This window comes from Myotis davidii, unplaced genomic scaffold (assembly GCF_000327345.1).
Source record: "Myotis davidii unplaced genomic scaffold, ASM32734v1 scaffold161, whole genome shotgun sequence".
NCBI lineage: Eukaryota > Metazoa > Chordata > Mammalia > Chiroptera > Vespertilionidae > Myotis > Myotis davidii.
The window spans coordinates 307,985-327,877 of record NW_006291567.1 but is presented as its reverse complement, the minus strand read 5'-3'; the positions used below and the strand labels follow the sequence as shown (position 1 = coordinate 327,877).

Genomic DNA, 19,893 nt, shown 5'->3' with positions numbered 1-19,893 from the left:
TTGGATGGGGCAGCCCTAAATGGTAACCTACCAATGCTATGGCTCCTGGTTAGGGGGGGATACAAGGGGGACCTACAGATAATTTAGGAGAAAAGAATTTAGTTCAGTGGTCTCAAGACATAATGTCAGAATCTAAAAATTAAACTGGAAAAGATTTCCTGATTGAACAAGAAAAATATTATTGCCCAACCAGTGTGGCTCAGTGGCTGAGCATTGTCTCATGCACCAGGAGGTTCCCAGTTCGACTCCGGTCAGTGCACATGCTTGGATTGCTGGCTCAATCCCCAGTAGGGGGTGTGCAGGAGGTAGCCAATTGATGATGTTTCTCTCTCATTGATATTTCTATCTCTCTATCCTCTCCCTTCCCCTCTCTCTAAAAATCAATAAAAACATATTTTAAACAAATTAAAAATATATTCTTGTATTTGGGTTTTCATGTTTTCTCCTTACCTTTGGGAGTTTTTGCAGTAAACTCAGGATCAAAATAGAATGTATCTTCAGGCCTGCCAGTTGCAGGTTTAAAAGGTGGATGAATTTCTCTTCTGTATAGTTTCTGAAGGAAAAAAGAGAGACTTAGAAGGAACTCTTACCATTTGCAACAGCGTGGATGGAACTGGAGAGCATTATGCTAAGTGAAATAAGCCAGTCAATGAAGAAAAAATACCACATGATCTCACTTCAGAGTGTGACACTGGTGGGTAGGGGGGGCCAGGGGATTGTCAAGGGCGCGGAAAAAAAAAGGGGGACATATGTAATACTCTTTGTAATACTTTAAGCAATAAAAAAAAATAAACTGACATTTTATCTAAGATTAAAAAAAATCGTCAAGTAAGTTTTCATTCTATACTTACATTCCAATCTATTGTTGAGAAAAATAAATGTCTTTTAATTTCTTCCACTCCATCTGGTCCTGCACCTATCAAAAATTAACCAGTTTTGATTAAATGGTTATTTTATTTCAAGGAGGAATATATATTGTTTATTTAGACTTCATTTTTAATATTTGTCCTAATAGTTCATAATCCCACAACAAAAACAAATATCAGCCTCCACCTTCCCCCAAACCAAATCCCAACAAACACACAAAAGAAACAAAATAAAAATTTTACCTAATCTGTTTGCAGGATTTCGTTTGAAAAGCATTCGTAAAAGACTCTGGGCTTCAGGACTCAAAAACTGTGGCATCCCAAGTTTAGCTCTAAATAATAAATCCACATGATAACATTTTATTTTTTGGAGGTAACTGTATTTTATTTTTAAAATTAAATTTTTATTTTAGGATAATTGTGGATTCACACTCAGTTGTAAGAAGAGAGAGAGAGAGAGAGAGAGAGAATGTGTACCCTTTACCAAGTTTAGTCTAAAGGTAACATCTTATAAAACTATAGTACACTGTCATAACTAGGATATTGACATTGGTACAATCCACTGATCTCATTCAGATGTCTCCAGTTTTAATTGCATTGTGTGTGTGTGTGTATGTGTGTGTGTTTAGTTCTATCACAAATAAAGGTTCTTATATCCAATACTACAGTAAAAATACTGACCAGTTAATCACCACCAGGATCCCTCATGTTGCCCCTTCATAACTGCACCCACATTTCTCTCTCCCAAATTCCTAACTACTGGAGACCACTAAGCTTTTCTCCATTTCTATATTTTTGTCATTTTAAGAATGTTATGTAAATGGGGTCATACAGTAGGTAAGCTTTTTTTTCCTTACTCAGCATGAATTCCCTTCAGATATATCCAAGTTATTGTGTATACTGATAGTTCATTCCTTTTTATTGCTAAGTAATAGTATTCCATGTCACAAATGTACCACATTTTGTTTACATATTTCCCTGTTAAACTAGGATACCTAGATTGTGTCCAGTTTTGGGCTACTATAAACAAAGTTGCTAAGACCATTTGTGTATAAAGTTTTGGTGTGAACAAATAATAATTCTAGTCCATAATGCCCTAATGAACTGTTTCATTTTTCAGAATTTTATAAAAAGCACTATTGTGAGAGTAAGATCATCTGAGTCCTAGTTCTGGCTCTTTTCTAAGAACTTTGTGACCTTGGAAAAGTCAATCCCCTTGGGCCAGTTACCACTTCTTCATAAGCAAGGGGATGGGACATTAGATCAATGGTTCTTAAACTGTACCCTTGGAACCCCCTTTCAAAAGGAATTTAAGAAATCCAAGATTTAAAACTGCTAAAAGAACATGTGCTTCTTACGTTTATTTTTCTTTCTCATTCCCTTTAATAGCCATGCAGGGAAGAGGAGTTGGTAGGAAAGGGGTCTGTGGAATATTTGAGATTGTAGCACACAGTCTGAAAACCACTGGCCTGGATGAGCTTGAAGGTCTGTTTCAACTCTAATATATAATTTTATTCTTTTCTCCAACCTACAAATTATGGAAACCAATGATCCTATAAGTATGAAAATAGTAACAGTTGGAGAAAATGGCTAGCAGAGAAATTTCTATTTCAGAAATAGATCCATTTATTATTCAGCATGCTATTGAGCTACTATGTGCTAAACACTGCTTAGTGCTTAGGGTACAGAGATAAAGACAGCCTCCGATGGGTAGTAGGGAAGAAGGATATAGATAATCCTGGTAATTTAAGAGACAAATCCAGAAGGACATATGGAAAGAATGCTAAGAAAACAGTAGGGAATATCAAATTTAGTACAAGAGATTGTGAAAGGTCTTCAATGCAATTTAAAGGTTGAGAATTTATTCATTTGGCCAGTGTTTCTCCAACATTTTACTGAATAGCATTAATCTCTCTAGATAGTTAACAACAACAAAACCTTTTCATGGTACAATGAGTTTGTGGAATGCTATTATACCCCCCTGCTGAAACCATAGAATTTAATACATTACATATAAAAGGCCAAGACATCTAGAGTGAAAAAAAAATCAGTATTTTTCTAAACATTTGTTTCTAACAACTCTTTCTCAGAGAATACCCATTAACATCTTATACAGTTAGGGTTCTGTTGAACAAATCTGGGGAAACATTACCATATTAGGTAATAGGGATAAAGCAGTGGTCTTTAAACAGTGGACTAACATGACCAGATTTATTTTTAAGAAGGTAACTCCAAGGGTAGTATAAAATTATCTGGAGTGGGAAGCACTGGTAGGTAATAGACAGAGTACTTAGAAGCTTTGACCCATTAGTGTGCGTGGGAGATCATCATGGTCTGAAAACTGTAAGCAGTTCAATGCAAAGGAAGGGCTGAGACTCTAAAATATTTCTGACAGCAAATTTGGTGAATACCTGCATATGCAAGAAAAAAATAAAAAATGATTTCCAGGTTTTTGGCTGCATGGAAATGCTACTAATTGGGAATACACGAGAAAAAGTACAGCAAATAGAGATAAAAATGTTAAGTGATGCATGTCATACATTTTGGGAGAACTAGGCAAGGGAATAAATGAGAATATAGGTCTGGTGTCTGATAAGTTAAGGTAAGAAAGTGTGATCTGGGAGTAATTAAAATGCTGAAAGTAGTTATAAGGGAAGACAGGAAAGTGAGCACAGAGGGGCAGAAAAGCATTTTAGAGATGGAACCCTGGGTAACAAGAACATTTAAAAGTGATCAGAATAAGGACAATTTGGGCATCAAAAATAATGAATGCAATTGGTTGAATCACACTGATTATTAAATCCCACAAGTTCATTATAGGGAAAAAAGGGCAAAACTAACATAAAAACCAAAGTCATTGGACACAACCCCCAATGAAAGTAATTAGGGCTCTCACAACTAAATTAAGAAAATAATTAAACATTTATTCTGCCTTTCTTCTTTGAGCCTTATTTAAAGGTAACTAAATAGCCCTAGTTGAAGAGGGAAAGTTCATTGTTTCAAAAACAACAACAACAAAACAAACAAACACACAAAACAAAACAAAACACCAAAAACACAACCACCACCCAACTAATAAATGAAAGAGTAACAGTAATAGAAAAAGACTATTTTGAAGCCCTAGTAAAATAATTGTTTCAAGTAATGATTATCAATAGAGGAAACCAACAGATGAAAGCCTGACAGGGAACTTTACAATGGAGGAATCAGTTGTAGCCATGGGAACTAATCATTTAAAGTGGAACAACCAGATGTAAGCCTCTTGATGTGATGCAACAGCATGAGCTATGAAATAATCTTGCCAAAAAAGTTTAACTAGAAACAGAATAAAGGAACAAGTTAAATGGTATCACAAGGAGAATAAAGATATTTGCATACTCCTACAAAAAGAACTGTTATGTTACCATGGTAGCAAGAGAGCCACCAAAACTGGTTTTAAATCCATTCAATTGATGAAAGACAACTTGCCCAGGTGTACATAGTTGTTGTTTTTGCAAACCAACCAATGGCTCTCTGTGAAAATTAGCCAAACACTAACCACACCTGAATGCCAATTGACCCAAGTAACCACATTCTTAGAGATGATGTCAATCCACTCATGGCCCTGAAAAGCTGCCACGTCTTGAACTCCACCCTTCCCCAAAACCATATAAAGCAGTGGTTCTCAACCTTCCTAATGCCTCGACCCTTTAATAAGTTCCTCATGTTGTGGTGACCACCAACCATAAAATTATTTTCGTTGCTTCTTCATAACTTTAATTTTGCTACTGTTATGAACCGTAAATATCTGATATGCAGGGTGTATTTTCATTGTTACAAATTGAACATAATTAAAGCATAGTGATTAATCACAAAACAATATGTAATTATATATGTGTTTTCCGATGATCTTAGCTGACCCCTGTGAAAGGGTCGTTCAACCCCCAAAGGGGTCGCGACCCACAGGTTGAGAACCACTGATATAAAGGAACAGTGGTCTGCTCTCCTTGGAAAGACTACTGAACCAGCATTGCTTTCCCTTACTATAGTAAACAATACATCTGCTTTGTGCTTTTTGTTTCAGATATTGAAAGTGGTCTTATCTTTTCACAGATAAAATTAGAAAAAAATAATTCTAAACTGACTGACTTGGTTTCTACAAGTAAGTGTCAAGGGGGTGGGGCAGGGGTAGAATGTTCTAGATGAACAGAAGCTTAAGAAATACAACCAAATGAAATGAGCAGACTTAATTTAGGACTATAAAAACACCGTTTTGGAGACTACCTGAAAAATCTGGTGAAACACTGGTATTAGATAATACCCAAACATTATTACTACTTTTGTTAGATGTGGTTATGTAAGAAAACATCCATACTTTTAGTGATGCAAACTGAAGTAGGTGAGAAATGACATGTTTGGAATGCTTAAAATATTTCAGTAAATTAGAAAAAAAGGAATACTTGAAACAAATGTCACAAAATCTTGATGACTGTTGAATCTGGGTGACTGATATATGTGTGTTCACTGTATTATTCTACTTTTGCAAATTTATGTTTGAAAAATTTCATAATTAAAAAGAGAAAGGCAGGCAGAGAAGAAATGGTCAAGCAAGAGACCAAAAGAGGAATGATTAGAGGTAGGAGAAGCCGATGGGAGCAGGAAAAACTAAGGGGGAAGGAGTGGCCAACAATGTCAAAGACCTTTCAGATCTTCCTTAACTGTCCCATCTAAAATGGCTCCTGCCCTTGCCCCCACACTTCAAGAGTACCCTGGTTTATTATCCCTATTCCTCCTATTAATATTTGAAATTATCATATTTATTTGTTTAAATATTAATTCCTGTCTGCCCCAGTAGAATGCAAACTCTGTTTGACCACAGAAGATCTTGTCAGTCTTGTTCACACTGCATCCTAAGTATCTGTAACAAGATCTCAATCATCTGTTGAATGAATTGTGTGAACACATGGTAAAAAGTCACCTTCCTAATAATCTGCCACTGGATTAAGCAACTAAATCACTCATGACAATCGTGAGAGAAGTTTTAATAGAGTAGTGGGAAGGAATGACAGACTACAGAACAAAAGCAGCCCAAAAATGCTAAAAGAAAGACTACTCTTTAAAGAGGCTTGTGTTGAAATGATGCAGGTAGATGGTGCAGAAACTTGGAAGGCAAGGCAGGTCAAAAAAGTTGTTTTTCTTTTCCAACACTAGAGTGTGTTTGTTAGCTTAAAGCAGTGATGGCGAACCTTTTGAGCTCGGCATGTCAGCATTTTGAAAAACCCTAACTTAACTCTGGTGCCGTGTCATATACAGAAATTTTTTTATATTTGCAACCATAGTAAAACAAAGACTTATATTTTTGATATTTATTTTATATATTTAAATGCCATTTAACAAAGAAAAATCAACCAAAAAAATGAGTTCGCGTGTCACCTCTGACACGCGTGTCATAAGTTAGTCATCACTGGCTTAAAGAAAAGGGCCAGAGTAGATGGGAGTGATAAAGGTTCAGTGAACATTCATTTATACAGCAAACATTTTAAACCTCTTTTTTTATTGTGAAGGAAAACATAAAGTGCAAAACAATCCAACCCAGAATACACAGCTCAATGATTTACCACAAAGTGAATAGTCATCTGACTAAGAAATGTAACATTGCTAGAACCCTTCATCTAATGTAACCACTTTCCTTCTTTTGCCTCAGGCTCTTGTGATCTAAATGTAGACCCTAAAATCTAGGCTTTAGTTCGTCTGTTTTTAAAACTTTATAAATAGAATCATATAGCATTCATTCTTTTGTGTCTGAACTGCCTTTGCTCAACATTCTTATGAGATTTACCCAAGTTGTTGCATATAACTGTGGTTTGTTCATTTTCTTTGCTATATGGCACATTACACCCATGGGCTAAAGGCTTCAGCCTGTTTTTATATGGATTTCAAGCTAGGAATGGTTTTTTACAATTTTTTAAGTATTGGAAACAAAAATAAACATTAAGAATATGTGACAGAGGCTGTGTCTGGCCTGAAAAACCCTAAAATATTTACAAGTAGTATGTCAACCCCTGCTGTATTCCATTATATAAATATACCATAATTTATCAATCCATTCTACAGTTAATGATTGATCCAGTTTCCATTTTTTGACTATGACAAATAATGCTGTTATGAACATCTTTGTACTTGGTGTTTTTTTTTTAAATATACTTTATTGATTTTTTACAGAGAGGAAGGGAGAGGGATAGAGTCAGAAACATCAATGAGAGAGAAACATCCATCAGCTGCCTCCTGCACACCCTCTACTAGGATGTGCCCACAACCAAGGTACATGCCCTTGACAGGAATCGAACCTGGGACCCTTCAGTCTGCAGGCTGACGCTCTATCCACTGAGCCAAACCGGTTAGGGCTGTACTTATTGTTTTTTACAAATATATTTTATTGAATTTTTACAGAGAGGAAGGGAGAGGGATAGAGAGTCAGAAACATCAATGAGAGAGAAACATCGATCAGCTGCCTCCTGCACACCCCCAACTGGGGACGTGTCCACAACCAAGGTACATGCCCTTGACTGGAATCAAGCCTTAGACCCTTCAGTCCACAGGCCGATGCTCTATCCACTGAACCAAACCAGTCAGGGCTGTACTTGTTTTTTGATGTGCAAGTACCTTGATGCACATAAACTGGTGCATGCCTAAAAGTGGAATTATTGGAGATATATATATATATATATATATGATTTCAGAAGATAATGCCAAAAACTGCTTTCCAAAATGGTTATAAAAGTATTATATTCCTTCCAGCTATGTATAAAAGTTACCACTGCTCCACATACTGTCAGCACTTAGTACTGTCAGCCTTTTTACTGTTAGTCATTCTGGTGGGTATGTGGTTGTAGCTTGCTGTGGCTTTAACTTGCATTTTCTGATTAATGAGGGTAAGCATCTTTCTATAAGTTTATTGGCCAATGAAATCCCTGTGTTCTCTACCCAATGTTTCTATTAGGCTGTCTTTTTCTTATTGATCGACTGGAGCTTTTGATATATTCTGGATATAAGCCCTTATATGTGTCACAATTTTCTTCTCTACTCTTTCTTAATGGAATCTTTTGATGAGAAAAAGTTATTGATTTTAAAGTAGTCATCATATATCAATCTTTTCTTTTCTAACTAGTGCTTTTTGTGTGTGAAGATTACTCTTCCTACCCCTAAGATCATGAAAATATTATTCCATATACTTCTAGAATATTTTTTGCCTTTTTAATAAGCAAGTATGTATGTATATACATATACACACATATACATATGTAATATACTTGGAGATGATTTTTGTGTTTGGTGTGAGATAGGGATTGCTTTTTTTTACACGAACACCAATTTTTCCAGTATGATTTATTTTAAAAAATGCTGTTCTTTCTCTACTGCTCTTTAATTTCCAATGGTTGTAAATCAAGTGTCCATATATGTATACGTTTGTTACTGGGTTCTCTATTGTACTGCATAAGTCTATTTTCTATACTTGTTTCAATGGCATATTTTCTAATTACAGTTATAGTAAAACTTGACACTTGGTAAAGCAAGTCTCCCTATCTTGAACTTCTTCAGAGTGTTTTAGTTACTTTTGGTCCTTTGTATTATCTTATTAGAATCAAGTTCCACACAAAAAAAAATTGTTAGGACTCAAATTTGATTTGCATTCAAATGATAGTTATGCTGTCCAATATGGTAGCCACTAGCCACAGACAGCCAGTGAGCCCTTGAAATGTGGCTAGCCCAACTCTAAGTGTAAAATCCACATTGAGTTTCAAATAACTATGAAAAAAATACATATATCATTAATCATTTTTAATGTTGATTACATGCTGAAATGTTAATTTATTGGATATACTGGGTCAAATGAAATATATTACAGTCATGCACTATGTTTTGAAAACTGTGTCATTAGTGATTTTGGCATTGTGCGGACACCACAGACTGTACTTACAGAAACCTAGATATATGTAGTATAGCTTACTATACACCTAGGTCCTAGGATCTATGGTATAGCCTATTGCTCCAAGGGTACAAATCTGTACAGTATGTTACTCCACTGAATATTGTAGGCAATTATAACACAATGGTAAATACAGTGTACATAATTATATGTGCTCTACTTTTATGATTGGCAGGTAGCATAGTAGGTTTGTTTACACCAGCATCACCACAAACACCTGAGTAATGTGTCACCACCACAATGCAGTGGCTATGATGTCACTAAGCAATGGGAATTTTCAGCTCCATTATAATTTTATGGGCCCATCATCATATATCAGGTCCATTATTGACTGAAACATTGTTATATAGTGCATGGCTATATAAAAAACAATTTTAATTTTCTTCTTACTTTTTTAATGCTGCTACTAGAAAATTTAAAATTATGCATGTGGCTCAAATTATGTTTCTTTGGATAACATTGAGCTATAGAAGCCACATTTTTGTAATATTGGCTCTGTCATAATATGAATATAGTACAACCTTCCATGTTATTATGGTCTTTTAAATTTTTTAAAATAAAATTCTCTAGTTTTCTGTAGAGTTCTTATATAACTCTTTCTAGATTTATCCCCAGGTATTTGACATTATTATACAACTAGAGGCCCAGTACATGAATTTGTGTATAGGTGGGGTCTGCCGGCCCAGCCCCAATAGGGGCAGATTGGGGCTGGGCCTGTCAGGAGGAGGTGGCGGGATGTTGGCTGGCCGCCCCGCCCTGATCAGGGCCTGATCAGGGCCAGGCCAGCTACGGGGAGGGGCAGCGGGCGATTGGCCGGCCAGCCATGCCCTCTATTGGGTTGGGGAGGGTGATCAGGGGCAGGGTAGTGCCAGCTGGCCCCACCCTTAATTGGGGTGGGAGAGTCCAATCAGGAGTGGCTGGCCAGGGGGAGGGACCACAGGAGGTTGGCCGTCCAGCCCCATCCCGATTGGGCCAGTTAGCTGGCCACAGTGGGCATCATAGCGACCGGTTGTTCAGGTGTTAAGGTCCCTGGCTTTTTATATATATAGATTATAAACAGCATTTTTTGTTGCTGGTATACAGACATGACATAGAGTTTATTGACCTTTTATCCAGCAACTTTACTAAACTCATTAATTCCAAGACTTTATATGAAGATTGGATTTTCTATGGGCATGATCATGTGTTATCTAAATAATGACAATTATATTTCTTCCTTAAACTTTAAACCTTTTAAAATCTTAAACCTTACTTCTTTTGCTTGTCTTACTGTTCTTATTAGTAGTTCCAGGACAATGTGAACAGAAGTGAAATAATGGGCATCCTTGTCATATTCCAAATCTCAAATGTAAAGCTTTTTTAAAAAAAATATATTTTATTGATTTTTTACAGAGAGGAAGGGAGAGAGAGAGAGAGTTAGAAACATCGAGGAGAGAGAAACATCGATCAGCTGCCTCCTGCACATCTCCCACAGGGGATGTGCCCACAACCCAGGTACATGCCCTTGACTGGAATCGAACCTGGAACCTTTCAGTCCGCAGGCCGACGCTCTATCCACTGAGCCAAACCGGTTTCAGCAAATGTAAAGCTTTTAATACTTCATTAACAAACATGAGGACAATACGAGTACTCTAAATGGAGTTTATTTGTATTTAAACCACATAATACTAATGTCATAATATTGGTGAATTTCTTAGTTATTGTTTACACTATAGCCAACACTCAAAAATCTTATTATTGATTTCAGAGAGAAAGGGAGAGGGAGAGAGAGACTAAAACATTAATGATGAAATAGAATCATTGATCAGCTGCCTCCTGCACGCCCCCAATGGGTATCGAACCCGCAAACTGGGCATGTGCCATCACAGGGAATTGAACCGTGATCGATGCTCAACTACTAAGCCATACCGGTCGAGCAAAACATTTACTTTTAAATCTCATCAAAACATACAGTAGGGAGTACTTACTTAAGGATCATAGTCATTGTTTCTTTTCGATCTTTTCCTTGGAAGGGCAGTGTACCAGTGAGCATCTCAAACTACAAAATGGCAGAATAATCAGAGGTATTAGTCAATAATATAAAATCTAAAGGCCAGAAGGTAAGAAAGTATCATCTTAATTACAACCAAATCTTCTAAAATTGCTATATAATAAAACATATGATTTATATTTCTACTCTCTTCATTACTAAACTTCTGGGAAAAAAAAGACATTCCAAACCTCACCATTAACACACCAAAAGACCACCAGTCCGCACTCTGAGTATGACCTCGACGATTAACTACTTCTGGAGCCATATATTCCACAGTTCCACAAAAAGAATATGCTTTCTTCTCATGGTCAATAGACTCTTTACTTAGGCCAAAATCTGCCAAAATAAATATAGAATTAATAAATACCCTACAATAATTTGCATATGTAAAGTTTAAACTTAGAGTTCCAATATTTAAATTAATTATAAAAATATTCTAATCCAATACCATGATCGACCTTAAAGGAAATTTATATAGAGTAGAGAAAGTATTTTAATAAAATGAGAAATTTTACCTGTTAATTTGATGTGACCTTCTTCATCAAGAAGTATGCTGAAAAAAAAGAGACAAAGTCAGAAAATCTTTTCAAACCACTAGAGATTTACAGATGCTAAAACTAAATTACTTTAAGCATCAAATCACCACACTCATTCTAAAATAGTGCTTTAGACGGTGAATAAGAAGGTAAAGGTCAAGGAGGAAAAATGTTATTTTTTGGACACATGACTATAACAAATTCCAAAGGTTAAGCTTTATAAACTTGTATTAATGAGCCGGGCGCACTAGAAAACTAATAGAAAAAGAGACAAAACCTATATGCTCTTCTAAGTTGCTCTTTCTAATGCCCTTCGGCAGAGATGACCTAACTAAACTCCCCAGCACAATAGACAGAGGGTCTACATATTTTAGTTGAATGTGCTAGAGTTGTCATTTTCTTGGTCATTTTTAAGGCATCTGACTCAATCATTCTTCCCTAGCTTTTTTTCTGACACAATCAACACAATCTTCTCCTCAACACACCTTCCTCACACTCCTTGGTTTTTATTGACCCATCCTTTCACTGTATACATTTTCCACTATTTTATCTAGAAGGTCTTATTCATCTAGTAGCTCAGTGCCTGGCAGAGCACAGACAAATAAAAAATGCAGCCCTAGCTGGTTTGGCTCAGTGGAGAGACTGAAGGGTCTTGGGTTCGATTCCGGTCAAGGGCACATGCCCAGTGTGAGGCGTGCAGGAGGCAGCCGATCAATGATTCTCTCTCATCATTGATGTTTCTATCTGTCTGTACCTCTCCCTTCCTCTCTAAAATCAATAAAAATTTTTTTTTAAAAAAAGAAATGCATGTTGAATGAATGGGGCCAGTCTACAAAGGGCCAATAAGGCATTCTTAATAGTTTGGGCTTCTTTTCAAGGGCATTGAAGGCCATAAAAGGTTTACATGTGTGGAGGGTAGAAATGAACAGACTTACAATTTTAGAAAACAAATTTAGAGGAAAAAATAAGGGGTATTTAATGAGCTCTTAGATATAGGTTGTGATAAAAAAGAAAAAAATGGAGAAGACACTCAAGTTTCTGGCTTTAGCAAATACATGAGTGGAGAGTAACATCATTAATTAAATACTAAACTGTAAGCCAATTGTATTTCTGGATAGGTATTTTGGTATATGACTTGAAAGGTCAAGGAATAAGCTGTTTAACTTATAATCAAAGCTATTTCATAATATAGACATTTCCTTACTTATACTTCTAACTAAAAATATTCAAGCCAAATTTTGTTATAATGAAATTTTACTGTCAAAAATACTACCAATCTTCCTACGTCATCAATTCAACTATGATTACAATAAAGTTTGTCACCAAGAGTAATCCATTAAGGACATATTTTTCAAGTCTCTTCCTAATAAGGGACTTGTTAGCAAAAAATACTAATTTTGATTATACTTGATTATGAAGCAGACCAATACATTTAAGGAATATAAAAGGAATTATTAGGTATGGTAGAAATCATTCTCCCTTCTAACAAATATATGAAAGACAGTTTTAAAAACAAAACAAACTCTAAAATCATTCTTGATATTGAGAGGAAAAAAAGAAAACGTGGTTAAAAGGGTATTATTTATACCTTCTAAAGCATTCTTTTAAGTAACCATGTCCATCTATTATCTTTTTTAAAAAGCACATGTTTTTATTCATTTCAGAGGGAAGAAGGGAGAGGGAGAGAGAGATAGAAACATCAATGATGAGAAAAAATCAGTGATCGACTGCCTCCCTGCACACCCTCTATTGGGGATCGAGCCCACAACCCTGGCATGTGACCTGCTAGGGAATGGAACCCTGAGCTCCTGGTTCATAGGTCAACACTTAACCACTGGGCTACATCGGCTGGGCAAAAACACTAACATATTTTTATTATGAATGTTTAATTTTATGTTTATAGTAACTTTTTCTTCTAAAGATTATATTACTATTACCAGGGATTATATCTTACGTAATGATAGTTAGAAATTGGGAAAATGATGAGAAAAACCCAGTAATTACACAGGGAATAAAAATAGAATTATATGAAACATCCCAAAACAAAATATATAAAAAACCAAACATAAAATGTGAAAGTAAACAATTTCTAAATGATCACTTAAAAGGATTCCAAAGGAGCATTTTCTCTGTTTCCTATTGTAATTATGCAAATTGTGCATGTAACATTGTAATGTAAGTTATATCTAAGTTCTTGATAAAGATGATGGTTGCAAAACTCTGAATATACTAAAAAACATTGAACTGTAAAATTTAAGTGGATGAATTGTATGCTATGTGAATTATATCTCAATAAAGTTATTTTAAAAATTTCTGATAGAGCAAAGCTCTTGTTTATTTCCTTAAAAAGAGGAAAAAACTTTTTTTTAAAAAAAATATGTTTTATTGATTCTTTACAGAGAGGAAGGGAGAGGGATAGAGAGTTAGAAACATCAATGAGAACATCAATCAGCTGCCTCCTGCACACCCCCCACTGGGTATGTGCCCCGCAACCAAGGTACATGCCCTTGACCAGAATCAAACCTGGGACCCCTGAGTCCACAGGCCGACGTTCTATACACTGAGCCAAACCGGTTAAGGCGGAAAAAGCTTCCTTACTAAAAGTGATAAACCCAAATTAAAAATCAGAAGTTCGTACAATTTAAATATTAGTAACTGCTGCTATAAAAGCAATGGGAAATTTGCTCAACTCACACTTAAAATCTGAAATCATATGGAGAAGAACATTTTCAATAAACAGTATTTGGAGGAAAGCATTAGCTCTATGCCATACCTCATACCAAAACACTTCTAGATGGAGTTAAAAGTAAAAACAGAAACTATAAAATTAGAAGAAAATCTGATCATGGGATTGGAAAAGCCTTTCTAAGAATAAAAGTCAAAGAAAAAAATCACAAAAGACTGATATATCTGAGGAAAAATATACTTGTGTAGGTTAAAATAGCATAAATAAAATAAAAAGACAAACCAGAAAAATGTATTTGCAATACAGAGTGGGGCCAAAGCAGGGTTACAGCTGTGAGTACGTGAAACAAAGTTTATTCTTGTATTCTTGTTTATTATTATATTAGTTCCCATATGAACAACTGCAATCCTACTTTTGCCCCACCCTGTATGTTAAACGGTTAAATTCTTAATTTGTAAAGGTCTCTTACAAATCAATGGGCAAAAATAACATTCCAAAAGAAAAATGGGCAAAAGCCATGAACAGAAAAATCACACAAAAATACAAACATATGAAAACAGATTTCAACCTCATTACAAATCAAAGAATGTAAATGAAAGCAAGATAATATTAGCAGAAATTCTGATTAACAGATATTTAAGCCAACCGGTATGACTTAGTGGTTGAGTGTTGATCCATGAACCAAAGGTCATCAGCTCGATTCCCTGTCAGGGCACATACCCAGGTGGCCAGCTAGATCCCCAGTAGGGGGCCAGTAGGAGGCAGCCAATTGATGATTCTTATCAATGTTTCTATCTCTCTATCCCTCTCCCTCTCCCTCTAAAAATCAAAAAAACATATTTAAAAAAAGTATGAGAATACATAGTCTTAGCAGAAATGTGAAGCACATGGACTCTACTGCAATGCTGTGATAGTTCTATGAAGTAATTTTTACCTTTTATTACCTCCTAAACAATGATATTACATTGTATTCAACTTAGTAGTATGATTCCTTACTTTTCTGGTTTTAAATCTCTATAGATTATTCCCAGGCTATGTAGATGGTCTAAAGCAAGTGCAAGCTCAGCCAAGTAGAATTTGACATCTTCTTCTGTGAACATCACCTAAAATAAAAATAATTTTTCTGTCTTTATTTTCTTTTTGTCTGTAATTTTCATTTAAAGTTCCATCCCAGAGTTTAAATATTAAAAAATAATAACTTTGCTATTACATGTAATTTTATACACAATTTACATATGAAATTTGCAAAATTATCAGTCAACTAATTACTTACTAAATGATAAATATGCACTGTGGGAGAAACACTTTTGCATTTTGTTAAGTAACAACTATATCACGAATATGTGATTGTTGCCCCACCACAGTAATATCTTAGAAATGAAAAGTGATCTTTAAAATGCATGCTGAATTTCCACTACCAATACTTTAAGGATATCTTGTTGATATATTATTGTTTCTAAGAAAACTGTAACTAAAAGAAGGATGAAAGACCAGGATAATTAATGAATTTAAAGTCCTACTTTCAGAATAAATTCAAAAGGTAAAAAAAAACAAAAAACCTCTTTTTGCTCTAATTCTTCAATGTCAGAATCTTGTGCCACTAGAGAAAATATGATAAACGTAATGTTGAAATGTAACAAAGCTTTAGTTGAAACAGGGTGAGTATAAATAGATTAAAACAAAGATTAATCATATACCTCTTTGGATAAGCGTGTAAACAAATCTCCTCCCCTGAGAAAATCCAAAATAAGATACAACTTCCCTTCAGTTTGAAAAGCTGAATGAAGAGAGAAAATTTTTGTTTAATCCACCATAGTTTATTTTCTTAGGTTTATATTAGGTAAAATCATTCATAAATTGTTATTTTTAGCAAATTAATAATTATATCATAGATCTAAACTGATTTTTATTTCGAAGATACCCACTGACTTCTCTTAGCTTCCATGTAGAAATATTAAATGTAGTGTTTCTTTTTATGAAACCACTAGAACATTTGTTAGGTTTTCTTCAGGTACCAGTCTCTGAGAAATACAATAGTTTTAAAACATATGATCAATAAGAAAAATTCCCCAAAGAAAAAGTCTTATTTAAACATGAAACAAAATACAAAAACCATCTCACTTTACTACAGAAAAAAAATGTGGGTTGGTTAGCTTTAATTACATATAATAGGAATCATCATACATTTACCCACTGCGAAAAAGCGCACATGCCTTTGGGGGAAAGATAGGCGATAACAGTTTCAGGACATTAGGGATCTTTATTGTTTTAAGTTTGGCTAACACATTATTATTAATATAATAAAAATTATTATTATTACCTGTTCCTAGGGCTACCCACTCAGACACGATAATGTTTAAAAGAAACATAAAAGTTAAATGTGATAAAAGCTTCTAAAGTGTGGTCAAGTAATGATTTAATTTCTATGACTTTACTATATATATCTGCTAAACACATAAATATACACAAATAAATATTTATACACATTAGTATATCTGAATGTCATAAGGAAGTGAGGATTGAGGTGAAGTGAGGTGGGAGGTGGTTTATAACTTACCATAATGCAACTTGACAATAAAAGGATGATTAACTTCTACCAAGATATCACGCTCCATTTTTGTCCGAACACGGTCTCGAACTATAAAATATTGCACATATGGCTACATTGCAATAGCTTTCAGAGATAAGCTTTAAAACAAAATGTCTTTGGTGCTTATTTTAAATAAAATTGTGCTTGTATGTATAAAAAAGCAAATCACATTTTATACATCTTACTCTTGAATTTTTAAAATTAATAACTATATTTTTACCAAATTATATAACCAGAAGAAATTGTATATATTTATAAAATCTGTGCTTTGAGTTAAAAAATAAATACAGAAAACATATTTGATATTGGCGTTAACATTAAATTATAAGTATTTTAATTAAAGTTATTAAAAAAATGACCAAAAAAGAGCAACATTTAAAGAACGAGGCATCTCAATGACATATCTATATCTATAAAAGGCTAAGTGTCCTTCTGACTGGTAGCTAAATACGCACTGACCACCAGGGGGCAGATGTTCAATGCAGGAGCTGCCATGATGTGCACTGGCCATTTAATAATAAATGGCACCACGGACCTGGCACCGACAAACCAACACTCAGCTTCCCCCAAGTGGGACACAGGCCCTGCCACCACCCTGGAATGACACCCCACCAAATCGCAGCCAATGCTGCCAAGACCCTGTGGAGCAAAATGCAGCCCACAGCCCAGCCTAGCCCGGAAATGGTGGCTGTGGGCACCGGGTAACGATGTCATGTAGCAATGCCGGGCTTCCTCTCCCTAGGACTAGCATCCTTAGAGTTTCTTCAGCCCAGGAACACCACTTGCTTTATAGCCAGGTGCAAACATTTTACAGTTTAACCAAATGTTTGTGAAGCGTTTTCCCGGGACTCATTTCATTTGATCTTCACAGGAGTCCTGGAGTAGGTAGATAGGAGACTCAGTAGAATCCTATTTTCATTAGTAAGATGCGAACAGCGATATTAAAATATTTCTTCTAATTAATTTCCTTTCAATGTGCACGAATCTATGCACTGGGACACTAGTTAAAACATAAAAAAGGGAATAGGTTTCAATACCCCTATCAACCATATCAGCTCAATTCAACAAACATTCATTAAGCATCTAGAACACATGACAGATATGGGGAAGGGTGGATATATGCCAAAAGATCTATTTTGATGGGGGAGAAACAGGGGAAGAGGAAATACTATGGTGCAACTGGTAAGGCAAAGACTTTTTGGAGTTAGAAAAATCTGGATTCAGATTGTGCAATCTTAAGCAAGTTAGTTACTTAAACTCTCTGGACCTCAGTTACCTTTTATTGACAAAATGGGGATAATACCTCTATACCTCTGGGGAGCTGTGTGACCATTTGAGATGAGGTTTGTACATTCCAGATTCTGGTATATAAGAGATCTTCAATTAAATGGTTGATATGATAAAGAGGTAAAATGATTTATTACTAGCAATATGTAGCATAGGAATTCAGAAAAGGAAAAGATCAGTGTTACTTATATAGGAAGGCTAGAGGGAAAAGGTAGGGTTAGGGACTTTTAGAGTGGAATTTAGGTTGGTGGGAAGAACTGGGCCTAGAGAAGAAAAGTCCAGGTATGGAATACCAACCGCTAGCAGGAACACAAAGGCATGCATGATGAACAGGAAGGAACCAAAACAGTGTGGAAAGTGGGGAGGTGGAGTAGAGAGGATACAGATTATGAACAATTTGAAATGCCAGGAAGAATTTACATGTGACCCTATAGGCAGTTCTCTTTTATAAACCAAACATTTTCCTGAGCAATTCTATATGCCAGGCACTGTGAAGCAAATACAAATAAGTAATGTTCAAGAAGCTCATAATCTGGTGGGAATGACTGACAAGTAAATAAATGATTACAATACAATCTGAGAAGCAGTATACTTGTGTTGGTAGCTCAATGGATTTAAGAGGTGAAAATGATCATTCTTTAAAGTTTTATTTTTTTTTCTGTTGCATAATAAGGATAAATCATAGATAACTTCTATTTTTCAAGCCAGGGTGACTGAATGGTTGTGCCAAAGTTTAAATAAAAAGAATGGTAAAGAGAATCTTTTTGGAGGGGGTCAGAGAGAAAGATGAGTTGGTTTTCCTTTCAATTTAAGGTGACCACAGATATTTAAAACACAGAAATAAGACCTCTGGGGAAAATAAACAAAGAAGCTTAAAAAATCCTGTTTCCCTGTCTACTAGTTTTCCACTTCCAACTGGGGGATTTTGGTGCCAGTGACTGAAAATGGTCAAATCAGGAATAGAAATTGATTGCTCTCAATGTCTATGTAGCTCTTTTTCACTGACTTGTCCAGCTAGTGTATCAAATTCAATACCAACCTCTGATTTCATTATCTTGTCCTATCATTACAACTCTGGTGTCTTATATACAACAGGTCCTTTCTATTATTTATGTGAATGAGGTTCATCACCTAGGCCTGCTGATAATTGTGTCCCTGTCTAGCCCAAATCTGCCCCCTTTCCACTGCTACAAACTTGGATTATGTTCCTATTACCTTAATGCTGGATTCCAAATTTCTACATCTTTAAAAATATTATACAGATCTTACAAAATTTATCACTTAGAAATCACTCTTCTGTTCAGTAAGCAATAAGTTTATATTCCATTTCTACTATTCTACCATAATGAAAACAATAATTACCTGGGGGTCAAAAACTATAGTTTAATGGCCATGCTAATATCTAGATGGGTTACCATGGCCAAATCCTTTCACTGCTCAGAAACTTCCTGCTACCTTCTTTATAAAATGAGAGGCTAGAACAAGATGATTTCTTTTTGTTACGATTATCTTGGGAGATAACTTCCTTATATGTAACACTGATGAGACTTTGTCTAGTTGAAAATGTGCAGTGAGAGTCACTCACTAAAGAATTCTTTCATTTTGTCTGAGGTAGAACTGTGTAATAATTATAATATTGGTTCTTTTACTTAGTTAAAGACCTAGTGACAAATATAAATCATCCTATAATCAGGAATTTTGATTAGGATGTACTGGTTTATAACAAAGCATGTTTTATGTGTTTATTAGAGGCCCAGTGCATGAAATTCATGCATGGGGTAGGGGGAGGGTCCTCTCAGCCCAGCCTACACCCTCTCCAATCCATGACATCCTTCTCAAAATCCTGGACCACTGGCTTCTAACTGCTCACCTGCCTGCCTGCCTGATTGCCCCTAACTGCCCCCCCCCCCCCCCCCCCCACCACCTCTCA

General features: G+C 35.5%; 1 protein-coding gene across 6 annotated transcripts in view; it reads right to left on the bottom strand.

The window, feature by feature from the left end:
* Nucleotides 1–19,893, bottom strand: part of RPS6KA3 (ribosomal protein S6 kinase, 90kDa, polypeptide 3) — a 93,608-nt gene that overhangs the window by 32,865 nt on the left and 40,850 nt on the right. For all 6 annotated transcript variants that reach the window (XM_015564867.1, XM_006765111.2, XM_006765113.2 and 3 more), the window contains 9 exons: nucleotides 16,644–16,724; nucleotides 15,784–15,863; nucleotides 15,083–15,189; nucleotides 11,380–11,417; nucleotides 11,058–11,200; nucleotides 10,800–10,870; nucleotides 1,110–1,198; nucleotides 852–916; nucleotides 451–553 (listed from right to left, as the gene is read on the bottom strand). In XM_015564867.1, coding sequence (XP_015420353.1) covers nucleotides 451–553; nucleotides 852–916; nucleotides 1,110–1,198; nucleotides 10,800–10,870; nucleotides 11,058–11,200; nucleotides 11,380–11,417; nucleotides 15,083–15,189; nucleotides 15,784–15,863; nucleotides 16,644–16,724 — 777 coding nt within the window. The remainder of the gene's footprint in view (nucleotides 1–450; nucleotides 554–851; nucleotides 917–1,109; nucleotides 1,199–10,799; nucleotides 10,871–11,057; nucleotides 11,201–11,379; nucleotides 11,418–15,082; nucleotides 15,190–15,783; nucleotides 15,864–16,643; nucleotides 16,725–19,893) is intronic.